The 18,124-nt window shown below is 39.0% G+C and overlaps 1 protein-coding gene across 2 annotated transcripts in view; it reads left to right on the forward strand.

The window, feature by feature from the left end:
• uap1 (UDP-N-acetylglucosamine pyrophosphorylase 1) overlaps window positions 1–18,124 on the forward strand; it is a 118,499-nt gene that overhangs the window by 89,696 nt on the left and 10,679 nt on the right. The window contains exons 8-9 of one of the 2 annotated variants that reach the window (XM_039734769.1): window positions 11,216–11,404; window positions 13,740–13,787. In XM_039734769.1, coding sequence (XP_039590703.1) covers window positions 11,216–11,404; window positions 13,740–13,787 — 237 coding nt within the window. The remainder of the gene's footprint in view (window positions 1–11,215; window positions 11,405–13,739; window positions 13,788–18,124) is intronic. The other variant, XM_039734771.1, reaches the window with a different exon arrangement.

The following is an 18,124-nucleotide window of genomic DNA, read 5'->3' on the forward strand; positions in this document are numbered from 1 at the left end:
AATGTGACCATAAGAAGTTTAACAAACGAGAGGAAACCATTCAGTCCATCAAGCTCTCTTGTTTAGCTAATAGCTAAGCTGTTCCAATGTCCCAGCCAGATGCTTCTTAAATGTTATCAAGGTTTCTGCTTCAACTCCGTGTCTCAGAAGTTTGTTCTAGATTTCCACAACTCTCTAATTAAAAAAAAGTCCTTCCTTGCTTCAGTCTTAAACGAACCTCCTCTTAATTTCCACTGGTGTCGTTGTGTATGGGATTAAGCATTTAACCGAGAATTTTGAAGACCTTGAATAGGATCCCATTCATTCTCCTCTACTCAGGAGTAAATAGGTTTGTTTCCCTGAGTCTGTCACAGTAGGATATGTCCTTAGGTCCTGGATGTTCCTGGTTGCCCTATCCCGACTGGGAGACCTGCCCATGTATGCTGTCCATCACACTATCTATCTATCTATCTATCTATCTATCTATCTATCTATCTATCTATCTATCTATCTATCTATCTATCTATCTATCTATCTATCTATCTATCTATCTATCTATCTATCTATCTATCTATCTCTTTATTCAGTCCAATAATGGTAATAAAGTACAAAAATTCAATATAGTCAATTAACATACTCAACATACTTTTTAAAAGAAAAATACATTATACAGCTATTATCTATCTTATAGCACCTTTCTTATCTGTCTCTCTATTGGTCTGTACCTATCCAGTTCCTTTCATACATATCTGTTTGTCTGTCTGGAGTGTGTTTCATTGCTGTATTTTCCTGCCACACTATGGCTCGACTTTGTGTATCTCTTCATCTTTATATATTCCACTCTTATGTCACTGTACCCTGCTTTGGTAATCAAGTGTCTCCTCATATACAACCCTTTCATGTCCAAAATATATTGGTTTTGCTGTTCTTTTTTTTTTCTTTGTGAAGCCACTCTTCTATGATTCATGTCTGAGGCTTTGTGACTTTGGAGTCCTTCTGTACGACTGCTTTGCTCAGGCCTTTGGTTACCTTTTCTGTTTGAAGATCTTCATCCTGCTAGTTATCTTTGTACCCAACATTTATTTTTATACAGAACAAATTAGTTGATGTTGTTTCAGTGTTTAGTCTCCTTTATGTTCAAAGACCAAGTACTCCACCTTATTCATTGTCCTTTGTAGTCTAAGTATGGGAACCTAAAATTATATTGCTTGCTTCCAGACACCAAAACCGCACATTGTCCAGTAATCTTCAGCAGGCTGCCATAATTTAAAGAAAACCCTGCTTGTTAAGAGATCAGAGTTTTAATAAATGTACTGAAGTACAGTGAAAGTGGCTCTGGATCTGAATAAGACAGTACAGACTGGGCAGAATTAGGAAAGAACCTGAGATCAAGATGATAAAACCTATGTTAATGAAAGCATTACATAGCAATTCCAAGCCCACTTAATTCAATGTAAAGTCTTAGGTATCTGAAGTCTGTTTCAACAGCACTGGGAGCAAGGCAGAAAACATTACTGGATAGGGGGCTAGTCCAAAACAGAGCCCAGTCACACACACACATACACACAGCCACACACACACTCACTCACTCAGAGGTCAATTTGGAATAAATAATAAATCTAACCTGCATATGCTTGATAATATAGATTGATAGAAATAGACATTACTATATTTGTACCAAGGTGGAAATGTAGCTTTTTACAGAGGATCGATAGATAGATAGATAGATAGATAGACAGCGCGCACATATGGGCAGGTATCCCAGTCAGGATAGGGCAACCAGGAACATCCAGGACCTAGGGAAATATCCTGCGGTGATAGACTCAGGGAATCAAGCCTATTTACTCCTGAGTATCTATCTTATCTATCTATCTATCTATCTATCTATCTATCTATCTATCTATCTATCTATCTATCTATCTATTATATAGTGCCTTTCATATTTATCTATTATATAGTGCCTTTCATATCTATCTATCTATCTATCTATCTATCTATCTATCTATCTATCTATTATATAGTGCCTTTCATATCTATCTATCTATCTATCTATCTATCTATCTATCTATCTATCTATCTATTATATAGTGCCTTTCATATCTATCTATCTATCTATCTATCTATCTATCTATCTATCTATCTATCTATCTATCTATCTATTATATAGTGCCTTTCATATCTATCTATCTATCTATCTATCTATCTATCTATCTATTATATAGTGCCTTTCATATCTATCTATCTATCTATCTATCTATCTATCTATCTATCTATCTATTATATAGTGCCTTTCATATTTATCTATTATATAGTGCCTTTCATATCTATCTATTATATAGTGCCTTTCATATCTATCTATCTATCTATCTATCTATCTATCTATCTATCTATCTATCTATCTACAAAGAGCAGTCACAGTGTCAGCGAGGCATTATAAAGGCATATTTCCATTGGGTAGCGTCTCTTGATACACTTATATGGGATAAAAACTGCAGTACTCGAAGAAAAACCTGCATTGACAGGAGAGAACTTATAAACTCCAGGCAGACATGACCTGATGCTAAACTCAAACCCAAGATACCTGATCAATGAGATAGCTGCACTACTCACTTGCCCACCTCAGTTAATGAAAAGTTATTGTCTGCAAATAAAATGTATAGTCAAGCTCTGAAAATATTAAAATAATCATTCATTGTATTCATATAGCACCTTTCAGTGCTCAAAGTGCTTTACAATATTCGAAGGAGTACAATAGTAATTAAAAGCAAGAATGACATTAATAACACAGAATACAAACTAATATCAAACATTAAACACTAAAATATAGATACATGCATGAAAGTCAAAGTTCCAAATTACGTTAAGAAACAATAAACAAGAAAACAAGAAGACAGCCATGAATAAATAGCACAGTTTGCTTGCACTTACATGCAGGAATACAAATGTACAGCAGATGCCACAATCACTCATGACAGTAACAAACAATGAATTGGATAAGAATTTATTTTGTTTCAGTTTTGTAAAAACCGCTGGAAGGACGTTGGCCATTCATTGGCTACTCTTTTGGTGGTCTGTTCATATCTAACAATTCCAGCCAGACTGCCACCTTGACCAGAGCTATAATGGAGTTTGTTAACTTTAAAATGTAAGCTTCTCATGTTTGTTCGTATTTTTATGTGACATATTAAAGTGGCAGTCTTCATTGAATCAGATAGTTTTAGTGCTTTATCATTCATTAGCCATATGCTAAGGATGCCAATTTTAGATTAAGAAAGTTCACAGACCCAGCCAGGTTGCCCCATTTACTTAACAAAATTAACTTCAGCCATAGTAATGTGTGATAGTGCATATTCAGCAAAACAGAGCATGGCAATCGCTTTTCAGGAATCTCAGATCAAGAGAGCACAGAGCTCCATCTCTGTCAATTGTCAGTCCACAATGTGATGCCACCTTCCAGGAGCCTTGAATATATAGTCCTCCGACTGGAATGGGTGAAATCAGTTGCCCTCATTGAGCATCTTCTCCATGTGGTAGGAACAGAAAGGGACAATACTGTTAGCCACAGTGCCCCCACTCTCCCGTGGTGGTATTGCTTACCAAGGATGAGCCAGAAAGGATGCACATGTGTGACAAATGTTAAGTTTAAGGATCAGCATTAGGTTTTCTTTTTGTGTACCTTCACTCTCACGTCCCCACAACCATGTTAAGTTGTGTTGTAAGTACTCTGGGTGAGGTTTCAAACTGTAAAGGAAGAGATTGCCTGCTCATCCCCTATGATTGACCCTTTGAGACTGTCACTTAACCCATTAATGCTCATAGTGTTGAAATCTGGAAGCAGTTTTACCATTTAAACTAGCTGTGTAAAGACACTTAGAAGCATATGATTGTCTGTTCGTTGCCAGAAGGCAGGTAGCATTATCATGGAATGGATAGACAGGCTTGGAAGAGACAGGGATTGAGGGGCTGGTGGACAGATAACAGGTTGGTTTGGTTTTTTTTTTTTTGCTCCTTATATGCACAAGAGATAAAATCTCAACTCTAGTATGTGTAGCTCAGTGCACTGATAAGAGCTGACCAGGGTGGGAAAACGGTTCTCCACATCCACATCTGGATGTGTGTATGGTAACCAGGTTACACATCTGTTGCTGTTACATAAAATTTATTTTCCACAATTTGTGTCCAGGATTGACAAGTTTGTTAATGTTGTACTCAGAAAATAAAAAAATGATTGATAAACTATTAAAGGCACCTTTTGATATAGGCATGGTGGAAGAAAACTTTGCACAGCTGTCTTATAGCATCACTGAACTTGGTTTAAAACATTATGCCAACAGTACACTCTGCAGACATAATAGGCGCAATATAATCTGGTGGCACGGTGGTTAGTGCTTAAACCTCAGAGAATAAGAAGACTTTTAATCCCAGCTCTGTTACTGTCTGTGTGGATGCTACATGCTCTCCCTATATCTTTCGGATCTGAAGATAGTTTCCCCCACTTTCCCAAACACACGTGCACCAGTTTGATTGGCCAGATTTCATCAAGTGTGGCTGTATAGCTTAACTGCCATCCGAGGTTTGGTTCCTAATGTGACAGGATGGACTCTGACTTCCAACATCCCTGAAACAGATAAAGCCTTCTCAGAAAATGGATGCCTGGATTTCAGTTAAGTATGACTGTAGTACTACGGTGTTGTACCGTGTTAGCCATTATGAATGTAGAGAAAAGCCAAGCAAAATGACACATTTTATTGGCTAACTAAAAAGATTACAATATGCAAGCTTTCGAGGCAACTCAGGCCCCTTCTTCACATCTTGCCTGAAGTTAAGTATGATATAATCTCTTCAGTAGAAGATCCTCTAGACCTTACAGTGGAAAGAGTGGCTTTGACAGTGGATGGAAAAATGATTTGCTATCAAGATTTGGCCCCTAGGAAACTCAGCATTTCCAAAGTTGCTTACTCTCCATATTTGAGGACTTCTTTGGCCACACGTTGACGATTGTTCTTAAATATATTTCTGCCATGTCAAACTAAATGTTGATTTTTTTTTAAAAATAAAAATAGCCAATAACAGAGACCATGGACACAGCTGTCTAGGCTCCGACCCAAATTGAGGCCTGACACTTGGACATCTAGTCCCAGACTCATTTGAAGGTGTTTTGGCAAGACCAAGATCAAGGCTGCCCGCCAAGACCAATACCACTGGGAATATCTCTGGCTCTTGCCTTACTATGGCTAAGTAAGCATTTCCTATCTAGCCATGTAAAGTAACTCAACTGTGGGAAAATTTTTAAAGTAGTTAGCCGAGGAAAAATAACTGTCTAACATGAGCGATAATTGTAAATCAAAAACAAAGGCAGTATGTGATGTCCAGAAAATGAACTGAGAAATGTTGACATGCTGCAGAGATTTAATTATATTAAGCTGTAACAAACATTTAGGCCTGGACAGTTGGGTTTGTTTCTATCTAAACCATAGTGCCATTATCAAAGATGATGCCTGTCCTTGGCGGTATGGGGCACAAAGTAAGAGCCAGCCTTCATACATGCCACCAGTCTGTCCCAACGTTCTCTAACTCACACAGTCGCACGAGGACAGTTTAGAATCACCGGTTAACCTTTCAGACATATCTTCAGGAGACAGGAGGAAGCTTGATGTTCTCAAGTGAAAACCATTCAGAGATACAGAGAGAACGTGCAGACGGCATACGGACAGGGACGAGGTGCAGCATTTGAACTCCTGCAGTGCTGTTGCCAGTGCCCTAACCTCTGCCTTGCTGTGCTGTCTTCTTCTTAATAGTCACATCCTTCTAATTAGGTACACACTGAATATTTAAGTGGATGTGGCTTTACAAGTTCAGTCTGGGCAGACCCCCGTAACTGTGGGATTTTATTTAGGCAAATTTTACAATCCGTGCATCATTCTCAGTATTAATTGATCTTAATGTTTAACAAGTTGTACTTTTTTATTTTCAAATCCTATGAAATTCTAAAATATCTGTATTATTGTCAAAACTTTATATATTTAGTTCCCTTTGCCATTTTCATTTTAATTCACCATTTTCTTCCATATGCTGACTGCATTGAATAATAAAGGGAGGCAGTTACTTCAGTACGTATTCATTGTTCACTTCCAAGAAAATTAGCTTAAAGCACTGAAATTAAAAAAGAAAATCATGCTTAACCATATTTATATTGAATTTCGAGCCCAATATTTGCTTGCGTTAATTGCAAGGAGGTTAATAAGCAGACAAGTGAAAATATCAGCGAATGTACTGCTCCACTTAAGTATTCAGTGTTCTTTGCATCTGTGTCTGTATTGCTCAATGCTAATCATCAGCTTTTGGATACCGTTGAGGGGTTGAATTCTGCAGAGAGAGTTAATTAAAAAGAAAACTGTAAAGGAAACAAACATTTGAAGCTATGTCAAAGAATAAAATTATGTACGATTTCTTAGAAGTATTTGCAAGCCAGATAAGAGCATAGGACTGTCCGTCAAGCTTGTTTGTTTAACTAATAGCTCAGTTGTCCCAGTATCTCATCCAAATACTTCCCAAAGGCTGTCAAGGTTTCTACTTCAACTACATAGCTCAGTAGATTGTTCCAGATTCCCATAACTCTTTCCGTAAAGAAGGGCTCCTTGCTTCAGTTCTAAATGAACTTTCCCTTATTTTCCACTGGTATCCTCGTGTATGTGATTCAGCATTTAGTCAAGAATTTTGAATACCTGGATTAGTTCCTCATATAGCATCCTTTGCTAGAAACTAACAGGTTTCATTTCCCAAGCTTGTCAAAGTATTCATCCATCCATTATCCAATCCACTATATCCTAACACTGGGTCACGAGGGTCTGCTGGAGCCAATCTCAGCCAATGCAGGGCGCAAGGCAGGAACAAAAGGGCACACTCACACACCAAGCACACACTAGGAACAATTTAGGATCACCAATGCACCTGACCTGCATGTCTTTGGACTGTGGGATGAAACCGGAGCACCAGGAGGAAATCCACATAGACACGGGGAGAACATGCAAACTCCACGCAGGGAGGACCTGTCAAAGTATTACATGTCCTTAAATCCTGGGATGCTCCTCGTTGCTCTCCTCTGCACAGCTTCAAAATCTGCTTTGTCTATTTTGTAGGCTGATGACCAGAACTGCACACAGTACTGAAGATGCAGTCTCACCAGTACATTATATAGTCTAAACATAGCATCCCTCCATTTATATTCAACAGTTTTTACAATATAACCTAACATTTTATTTGGCTTTTTTAATTACATTTGCCCATTGCTCAGATGATTAGAACATTGTGCCAATGTAAACCCCAAAATTCTTTGCTTCCATTGGGATAGTGTCTCCCATTTTGTATTTATAATTGACATCCCTTTTGTCCACATGAGCATTTTCAAGTGTTTGCTCACTTTTGAAATCTTTTTGAATTATTTTCACTACCTCCTCATTATGTGCTGTCCGCCCAGTTTTAGTTCATCGCCATATTTCATAGGTTTACTAACTATAGCAAATCCATGTCATTAATATAAATTAGAAAAAGTATCAGTCCTAGACTAAGCCCTGAAAGACTCCATCGGTGACCTCACCCCATGTGAAGAATTCCCTTCTTATCTGTACTCTTTGTCTCTTGTATTTTTGTACAAGTCCAAGGAGGCTCTTCTCAAGCTTTATAAAACACTGCTGAGGCCTCATCTGGATTACTGTGTGCAGTTCTGGTCACCAGGCTACAAAAAAGGACATAGCAGCGCTAGAATAAGTCCAGTGAAGAGTGACTAGGCTGATTCCAGGGCTACAAGGGATTTATGAAGAAAGATTAAAAGAGCTGAGCCTTTACAGATTAAGAAAAAGGAGATGAAGAAGTGACATGATTGAAGTGTTTAAAATTATGAAGGGAATTAGTCCAGGTAATTAAGGTTCAAGGTTCAATTAGAATGTGTTTTTAAAATGAGTTCATCATGAATACGGGGACACAGTTGGAAACTTGTTCAGGGTAAATTTCACACAAACCTTAGGATGTTTGTCTTCACAAAAAGAACCATAGACAAATGGAATAAGTGACCAAGTAATGTGGTAGACAGTAGGACTTTAGGGACCTTCAAAACTAGGCTTGACGTTATTTGAGAAGAATTCAATGGATATGAACAGTGAGCTTTGTTGGGTTGACTGGCCATTTCTCCTCTAGGTTGTTCTAATGTCCTTTTGTCTCTTGCCAGCTAGCTAACTTCAGTTCCAGTTTTGCAGGCTACCTCTGATGCCAACACCTTCTTGTTTCAAAATCAGTCTTCAGTGTGGGGCTGTATCAAAGGCTTTTTGAAAGTTTTAGTAGATTATGTTGTATGCTTTCCCTTGTTGACTGTTCCAGTAGCCTGGTCTGGAACAGTGAGATCAACTGAAAGTAAGATTGATTGTCAGATTGAATGGAAAGCAATTTGCAGCCATGAGAAACCCCACAAGGCTGATCTTGAAAACCTCTGCTTTACAGGATAACTGTGTGTGACTCAATGTCATCTATCTGGAACATTCTAAAATATATTGAGATTGAGAACCTTGTTAACAACATACCTTAAGGGCAGGCCTCCAAACATCCAGATTCAGATCAGGACCACATTAAAGTAATCTAGAGAGTCCTCCTCTGCAACCTTCTCTACCTGACTTAGAAGAAAACTTAATTTTAGGAGTGATGTGCTCAAAATTTCTATTTTCAAAATGTCACAGAGATAAAATGGTTATTTGTAAGTAACTTAAAATACATAAAATCAAATTTAATTTAATTACTTTTATATTATCCACCACTTGCAAGTAAAGCACAATTTGTGCCCTGTGCTTGAACTCCTTTGTCTTGTAGACTTGACGCTTCTGCATTTCTTTACTTGCTCCACAGGTTTAAAGCAGACCATCAAATGCAGGTCTTCTAGGGTTGCAGCATCTGCAGGATTCAATTTCAACCACATGCGTTAATGAAAGGCTCATTCATGCCTATAATTGCACTCCTTGCTTAATTAGGCCTCTTGTTTCCATAAAACTGCATCTGCCAAGTTGCTTTGCTGGCAAAGGTTTGCTTGGGCAGAAGGAACATGCAGATAACACAAAACAGTGTTGGTAAACAAAAGCTGCCAGGGGAGTATGAAGTTCTGTATTTGAAGAAAAAAAATATTTGAGCAAGAAAGATGTTAGTGTAGATTTAGAGGAAACCAGCAAGATTTCTTCAGAGCAGAACCTGACAACAGTCTTGACCTTTGAGAGATCTATGGCTTCCTTTTGACATAAAAAAAGAAGGCAGCTCAGTGGCTATTTTGGACACCACCAGCTCTTTAGGTTCAGGAATGTTAATTGTATGAGGGGTTCACAGTGGAGTGGGTGCCCTAGAATTTTTGTGGATCTCCCTCTCTGGAAGTTATTCTTAGAACAGCTCAGAAGCAAACGTACAGTAGGACTTAAAGACCACTTTTTCCCATTGACTAAAGGAAATTTTAATTGGAGCTCTATGGAAAAGAGAGACAAGACAAATGGTGTTTGTCATGCTGTGTCACTACGTCATTATTGGTTTGTGACGGCTGCACAGATGGATCTGTGCTGTCCAATGACTTCTGTCTCGATTCAGACATGCCAGTCCACACCATGATGTTGTCATGCCAGCATATTCTTGGTCTTCCATGCCGTCTAAACCCTTCCACAAGACGTCCAGTCACGTTGCCTTTATTGTCTAATCACATGCTCCAAGTACCTTAGCTTGTGTGTTTTAATCAGACTTGGCAGTTCACTTTCCATTCCAGTCAGCTTGTAGACTTGCTTAATGGTCATCGGCTTTGCCGATGATATTCTTAGCAACTTTTTCCTGTTCTTGAAAGCTTTGATGCGTCTCTCATTTTCTTTCTTCAGTATCCAGGCTTTGCATCGATATGTCACTACTTGCCAGACCAAGACTGTCATCAAGAGAAGGTTTTTTCCATATGCTTTTCAACTTAAACCTCACTTCCATGCCTATGGCCAGCATCGACTTCATGTCACCCACATAGTATTCATCATTTTTTACTCGACTCCCCAAATAATCGAAAGAGTCCACCTGCTCCAACCTTCCTCCATGACACAATATATGTGGACATTGTCATTACTTTCATTTTTATTGGATTGATCAGCATTGCAGTCCTGATAATTTTATCAATAAAATGATGCCGTCAGGGCAGCACGGTGGTGCAGTGGTAGTGCTGCTGCCTCGCAGTTAGGAGACCCGGGTTCACTTCCCGGGTCCTCCCTGCGTGGAGTTTGCACCCTTGTGTCCTGCGGTGGGTTGGCACCCTGCCCAGTATTGGTCCCTGCCTTGCGCCCTGTGTTGGCTTGGATTGGTTACAGCAGACCCCGTGACCCTGTGTTCAGATTTAACAGGTTGGAAAATGGATGGATGGATGATGCTGTTGTGGGAGTTGTGATGCAGCAGGCTTAATCACTGAGGCACCATGCTGCCACTTGAAGAGCAGTAGATTCTTTAATTATGCTTCAGGACTGTAAAAATACAGACAGTCCACAAGGTTCTGTGACAGATTTAGATTGTGTCACATAATTTGTACCTACAGTATGTATTGAGCTGTAAGGAACAGCAGTACTTAAAACAGGCCAGCCACCTAAGATGTATGCGGTAAAATGAAACAGAGAAGAAGCCTATTTTTAAGCAACTTGTTAAGACAAAGAATGCCTTACAGAAAGTATGGGTTTTAACTGTAGAACTCAATACAAATTTAAATTTGATCATAAACTGTTTGTTTCTAAACTCTAACTGCCCTAAATGCCCATTTACTAAATGCCTTGACTAATACAGTGGTTATGGGAAGGCTGATGTCAAAGATGGGAGGCTCTCCTGTTTTACTGGAAACTGAAAATATCCTTTTTTTCAGCATCTCAAATAAAATAAAATGCTTCAATCAGCTTAGCACAGAAACATCTTTTAAACTGAAAGACACCTACACAGTAATGTAAACCTGCTAATGGATGACAGTGTAAGAATGCTAAAATAAAACGGTCAAAATGAATCTCTCAGTCACTTAAATGGGGCATCTGATTTTTAATCCGCAGCAAGCAAACCTTTTCACATAATTCCCTGGTACTTGGTGCACTACCATAAACTACCAAGAGATTTGATATCATTTTGTGTCATTTATTTCATGGTGATTATCTGTCAATGTTCTGCAATCAAATCTGTCATCTTTCTTTCTTTCTTTCTTTCTCCTCAGGACCTTTGTTGTTTTTGAAGTGTTGCGGGAGGATGAATTTTCTCCATTAAAAAATGCAGACAGCCAGGACGGCAAGGACAATCCAACCACTGCACGCCATGCCCTTATGTCTCTGCATCATCGATGGGTTCTCAATGCTGGGGGGCACTTCATAGATGAGAATGGCACACGCATACCAGCAATTCCAAGGTAATGAAATAAAATTTTGCTGAAACCAGCAATGGGCATTTAATTCCGTTTGGCACTCTTTTCTCCCATCCCCCTTCTCTATATAAGATGGAGTGGCAACACTATTCACCTTAAGGGCAGTTGAATTTTATTTGCTTATTTTTTTCTTAATGTTGTTACAATAATTACATATACCGTGCCTATTAAAAAGTATTCACCCATTTTATTTGGCTTTTTTGACAATCATCCACAGAAAAATGGCTTTTTAATGTCAAAGTGGAAACAGATCTGTGCAAAGTGGTTTATACTGTGACAAAACCACTAGGGGGCGTGCCAGCCACCCACCCTGACACAAGCAGACATGGGAGGCATAATCATAAAGCATGAGTGCTTTTATTTTTCTTCACTCGTAGAGAATGTCTTCCCCGCTCCCATGAGCCTACAACACAGTCCCAATCCACAAGCACAATATTCCTCTTTTCCTCTCTGTTCTCCTCCAATCGACTCTGGCTCACCAGGTACTGTCTGCTGGCCCCTTATATAAGTGCTTCAGGTGGTCGTTGCCCCACTTCCAGTAGCATTTCCAGGTGTGGAGGAAGAACCACTAACACAGGCTCAGGAACAGCTGCAGAACCCCCTGGCAGCAACTCTGGATCCCATCAGGGCTGTAGACAACTCCATCTCCCATGAAGCCCTTCAGGAGTCTGAGGCATGGGGGCTGCAGCCTAGCGTCCCGGGGATGCTAACACTCTGACCAGGCTTGCTCCCCTGATCCTTTCAGCGAAGAGGTGTCCCAGACAGGTAAGGATCCCAGCCAACTATGACAATATATAAAACACTAAATAATTGATTGCATATGATTGCATAACATGACACGCCTAAATTCTCTCAGGGGCAGCCAATTGACTTTAGAAGTCACATGATTAGTTCCACAGAGATCACCTGTCTGGAGTTTCAGTTTATTGTAGTATAAATGCACCTGAATATATGTGGAAGAGCTAACTAGTGGTGAGTCGTTATGGTGGGCTAACCTACATAGTGAAGTCACAGGAACATTTCAGGTAGCTCCAAGGTGACTGGATACAAGAAAATAGCCAAGTCACTGAATATCATTTAGACTCCATCTAAATCAGTCAGTAAGAGATGGAAAGAATATGGCACAGCTATAAATCTGCCTAGAGCAGGCCATCCACAAAACTGCGCGATCACACAAGAGGAAGACTAGAGAGGGAGGCCAAAATGAGAACTCTGAAGGAGTTACAAGCTACAATAGATGAGACTGTAAAGACTATGCAGACAACAACTGTTCCTTGGGTACCTCCCCAGTCACTACTTTACTGGAGAGTGGCAAAGAGATAGCCACTGTTTTAAAAAAACACACATTAAATCTTGGTTAGAGTTTGCCAGAAAGCACATAGGAGAATGCTGGAAGAAGGTTCTATGGTTTTGGCCATCAACCTAAATCATATATTTGACATAGGCCAAACACAGCACGTTACCAAAAACACATCATCAAAATTGTGAGGAATGATAGTGACAGCATTATGCTATCGGGAGGCTTCTCTGCAGCAGGCCCTGGAAGACTTGTTGTGAGGGCAAAGTGAATGCAGCAAAATACGAGGCATTCCTGGAGGATAACCTGATGTAGTCTGCAAGAAACCTTTACCTTGGGAGAAGAATCTTTTTCCAGCAGAACAATGACTCCAAATGTAAAGACAAAGCTACACAACAATAACAATGTGCTGGAGTGGCCGATTTAGCGTCCACATCTTAATCCACTTCAGAATTTGTGGTTGAACTTGACAAAGGCTGTTCACTCACCATGCCCATGAAACTTGAAGGAGCTTGAACGATTTTGCAAAGAAGAATGGAGGAAAATGGCAGTGTAGAGAAGTGCAAAGCTGACGGAGAGACCTGTGCACACAGACTTGAGGCTGTCATGGCCACAAAGGTGCATCTACTGACTTGAATACTTTTGCAATCAAATATTTTACGTTTTATTCTTTCAAATGATTTAGACCACATTGCTGAGATCTGTTTTCACTTTGACATTAATAACCTCTTTTTAAAACTCAAGTTAAATCCAATGAGACTGAATGTTGTGTAACAATAAAATGCGAGTACTTTTTATAGACATTCAACAATTTTTATTATCTTTACTTAACTGTGCTTACTTCTTTACTTTCATATTAAAAAAATAACCGATTGTTGCCTTGCAATAGATTTTCTGTTATTTTTAACCAATTTTATTGAATTACATTACTGTTTTGTTATTATTATTATTATGATTGCTGTACTTTTTATTTATTTTGTCTGACTTGGGTTCAATTATTCATTTCTTGTTCCTGTATGCCAGTTCTAGAAGTGGACCTGCAGCGACAGGCATCTCCAATGTCAATCAGAAGTAAATATTTTCTGAGTCGTACTCAGTGCATGGTGGTGGGGCTTTGCTACCTCTGCTATAAATATAGTAATAATCTCACATAGTTTGTAGAAATATTGCAAGTATACTGTTAAATTAACTGTGAATCTAAAGGCTGTAAAGGCTGCTCTTTTCTTCCAGTATGGCTGGTTGTATATTGTAGTACAGAACTACTAACTGAGATTAATGCTGCATGTTATTTCAAAAATTAAGGGGCATGTGTTCCAATCAATGTTTTATCTTTTTTGGGGAGTTTTGGCTTTGCTTATATTAATTATGGTGATGAATATAACCATAAGTAAAATTTTAGTTGGGTGTAAGTACAGTAGTTTGCTGATTATGAAAGAAGAATGGATCCTGTTTCACAGCTGTAGCCCTTTGAAATATTGAGAGACCAAAAAGCTCCACCACATTCTGGCTTCAATGTTGCCAGAAAATGGTAAGCCAATTCAACCAGTGGAGACCAGTGGGCAACTGGGAACAAAACAGTAGTAAATGTATAACATGAAGCTGCAGCTGGTAATGAGTCTAAGGCAGTGGTTCCCAACCTTTTTTTGGCCACGCTCCACCTAGGCCTCTCTAAAATCATGATGTCCCCCACTGTAACATATACCTTTATTCTTATTATTACCTATTCAGAAAGTGAACTCCTACTCATGTAGAGGAAGCCCATAATGTCATTAATTTGGTCAAAACAAGCTTCAAAAGAACAATGGAAACAAAAGAGGGAAAGGATAGTTGGATGTACTAAAAGAGAAATCACTAAGAAATTGTTAAAAATAATATATAATATGAAGTAATATGAAAATACAGCAAATACAGTTTTGAAAACATATAATAAGAGACGTGATATTCATAAATATAAAATAACTCTAATGACAACTTTTTATGTAATATTTTGATCATTTTATGTTTTTGTTATATTGCAAAATTGTATAATCATTGTTACAATTCATATTATTTTAATGGTAAAAATGATTAAGTAGTAGAAAAACTCAAGCCGGTTGTAAAATCATAAATCCATCCCTTCTATGTTTATATAAATATATAAATGTCTCTGTAAAAAATGAAAAATTATTTGTATATATTTTTCTATCTTTTTTAACAGTGAATTTCTGTTTTTTCATTTTATAAATTATCGTACCTAAATTCTCTAATTGCCCCCCTAAAATAATCAAATTGCCCACCCCAGTGGGGTGTGCGCCCCATGTTGGGAATCACCAGTCTAAGGTGATGTAAAGAGGGACAGAGGCCGAAAAAGGTTTGGGGTACCCACGCCCCATACACTTGGCACATGATATGCTATAAATGTAGCAAAGAGTAATCACTAGGGACTGAGTCCAAACCGAACTGACAGTACATAGAACAGGCTGGCTTTTATAGAGGATGGACAGGAAGGGAGGGGTGTGCTTCTAGAACAGGAACCGGAAGTGGCTATTGTGCTCGAGGGTCTCGTAAAGAGGGAAGAGAGAGATTGTTAGTACACATTGCCACCCCCTGGCCTGGTGTAGAAATACAATCACTTAATCCTTTCAGCTGCTTACCACACGCACATTTGTGACAGTAGGTATAAACGTTGTCCAAAAAATGTGAAATTAAACAAGTTTAGTGTCAACTATGATTGAAAAGATTTCCTATTTAAATGATATGGAGCCAACTAATGGTATATTGGTCAGCACATCTGCCTCAATGCTCCAATCCTGTCTTCATTACCTTCAATGTTCACCCTGATCTGTTTGAGCTTCTTTAGTGTATCCCTGTTTCCAGCCACATTTCAAGGACAATTGTGTTAAGTTGGTTGACACATTAAAATTGGCCCCTTCCCAGTAATTGTAAGCGTATGCATGAAAATGCCCTGTAAATCAGGTCTGATTTGTGTACCTGATCCTGCTCGGGTATGCCTTGGTTTTTAGTGACCCTATAATGGAGTAAGTAAAAGATGTAAGCTTTGCCTAATCAGAGTTATACTGTCTCAGTTCTGGAAGACATCAGTATTCACAATTTTTTTTGGACTTGTAGAGTCTTCTAAAATGTCCATCCATTTTGGTTTTACTGCATAAATAACTGAAAACAAAGAATATGGACACATAGTCGTACCACACGTGCATTGTGAGACCAGCACATCAGCTTCTGTTTCATGTTAACCTCCCAGCGCAAACAGTATAGGGAGACGTTCAGATAACCAGTTCTGGAACTCATTTAGAAGGCAGTCTAAGGCATGACTAACATGCAGGACCTGTTTCTCTTTAATAGACTTGGGCATGCATTTTAGACAGAGAGACTGCTCTCGACATGCACTTCTGCAGGGCCAAATACAACCCATGAATAGAAATTCATGAAACGCATTTAAAAAAGCCCTAAAGTAAGAGTCGTTTGAAAACCTAGAAAGCAAAATGTCAAATTAAACAAGGATATCAACAAGAGATCAGTTATCATTCTGTTATATTTGGCCGATACCTTACAAGATCAAGAAACAGTGTAATTGTTTACATGTGTGCACTGGAGAGATTAAGTGATCCGCTCAAGGTCAATCTGTAAGTTGATGGCAGAACCGGGTAACTTGCATTTTAAAGTTTAGTGCTTCTGTAATTAGATTGCTCTGTCTCTTTGAGTCAACAGTGATGTAAGTCTGATTAATTGTAAAGCTGCTGTCGACCTCTTGGATTGAATTTACTAGATTTTTGCAGAAGGCCAAGTACACCCAAAAATGAATGCAAAATAGTAGAGAGGCATCACATCTCACTCAGTGCACAACAAGGTTTTCAGCATCGTACAGCTTAGGTGGCTACAGAGTTCAGTTGACAAAGCTCTGGAGAAAGTGATCATGCATCTTAACCACCTTTTAACATTATCAGACAACGCATGGAATTTCACAATTTTAATTTCATTTTCAAAACAGCATTTGGCACTGTACAATTGATGACCGTATGGAAAATTGTAGGTACATGTGGCATACTGTCACCCCATACCAGCATTTTCAGGAATGCTGACCTGGATACAAGTTACTTGCGTGAGAATAAATGACGGCATTGTGGAGTTCTTCCATCCTATTATTGGTGTATGACAGGGCTGCCTGCTGTCACCACTTCTATTTCACCTAGTGGTAAATTTTGTTCTACGAGAAGCAATGGAGGGTCTAAATGTTGTTATCCAGAATAAGGGCAAACTGTCCTTTAGATCTCATCTTTGTTGATTACATAGTGCTGCAGGGACAGATAAGAAGCTGCCTACAGGAGATCACCTCTAGGTCAGAAGAGAATAATGGAAAAGTTGGATTCAGAAAAAAAGTAGAAAAAATAGGTGTCATAGCAATCACAGAACTAACTGTTTGGTCAACACTCAGCTTGTTCACTTACCTTGGAGGCATACTGACCCAACAATGGCATCTGTAAAATGCAGAGCTGTGAAGAAGGCATCAGTTTTCCAGCACATACATCCAATCTGGTAAGCAAGGCAGTAAAAACTAAAATGAAAACCCACTTCTACCAGGCTATTGTTTTTTTTCATTTGTAGTACAGTATGTGAAAATAAAGCAAGTAAAGGCTTGGCCAGAATAGCAGAATGTTGGGTTCAATAAACACTTCCTGTCATATGCATTTTACTCAAGGGTGACTTCTGTGTAGCCACTCTACCATTCATCCCTGATCAATGGAGTGCTACTGAGATGGCCACCTTTCTGACAGGTGTTCCTGTCTCAGCAAAGGACTACTGAAGCTCTGTTAGAGTGACCATTGGGTTCTTGGTCACTTCTCCTAGCCAAGGCCTTTTTTGCCCACTTACTCAGTTTGGTCAGATAGCCAACTCTAGGGAGAGTCCTGGTAGTTCCAGACTTCTTCCATTTCACTTAAGCTGGCACTTAAGTCTTCAATCTGCCTCAATAATGATTTAAGATATGGGAAGTGACGGTGAAGATATAGGGGTGAGAACGGTGCCCGTACACATGCGCCGCACGGCCGCCCTGCTAGCCACTGCCGAGAGTTGATTCTAGAGTAAAATAAAAAAATAACTAATTAGAGTAATAAAAATCACCCTGAAAACGGACAGTAGAGGTCACGTAGTACATGTGTACAAAATTTCAGGTCAATAGGTCAAACGGTTTGCGAGCTTATACAGGTGATTTAAAATCCTGGACAGACAAATGGACAGCCATGGTAACGTATTAAATAAGAAGATATATATAGTGGAAGTTCAGCCCTGACACAGACAGACATAGTGACACGCAGTTCCAAAAAGCACACACACTTTTATTTTCTTCCCTTTTTACAGCACACAGTGCATAATCCCCAGCAATCACTGCTCAGTCCTTTTTTTGTCTTCTC

Source organism: Polypterus senegalus, chromosome 14 (assembly GCF_016835505.1).
Source record: "Polypterus senegalus isolate Bchr_013 chromosome 14, ASM1683550v1, whole genome shotgun sequence".
Classification (NCBI taxonomy): Eukaryota; Metazoa; Chordata; class Cladistia; order Polypteriformes; family Polypteridae; genus Polypterus; species Polypterus senegalus.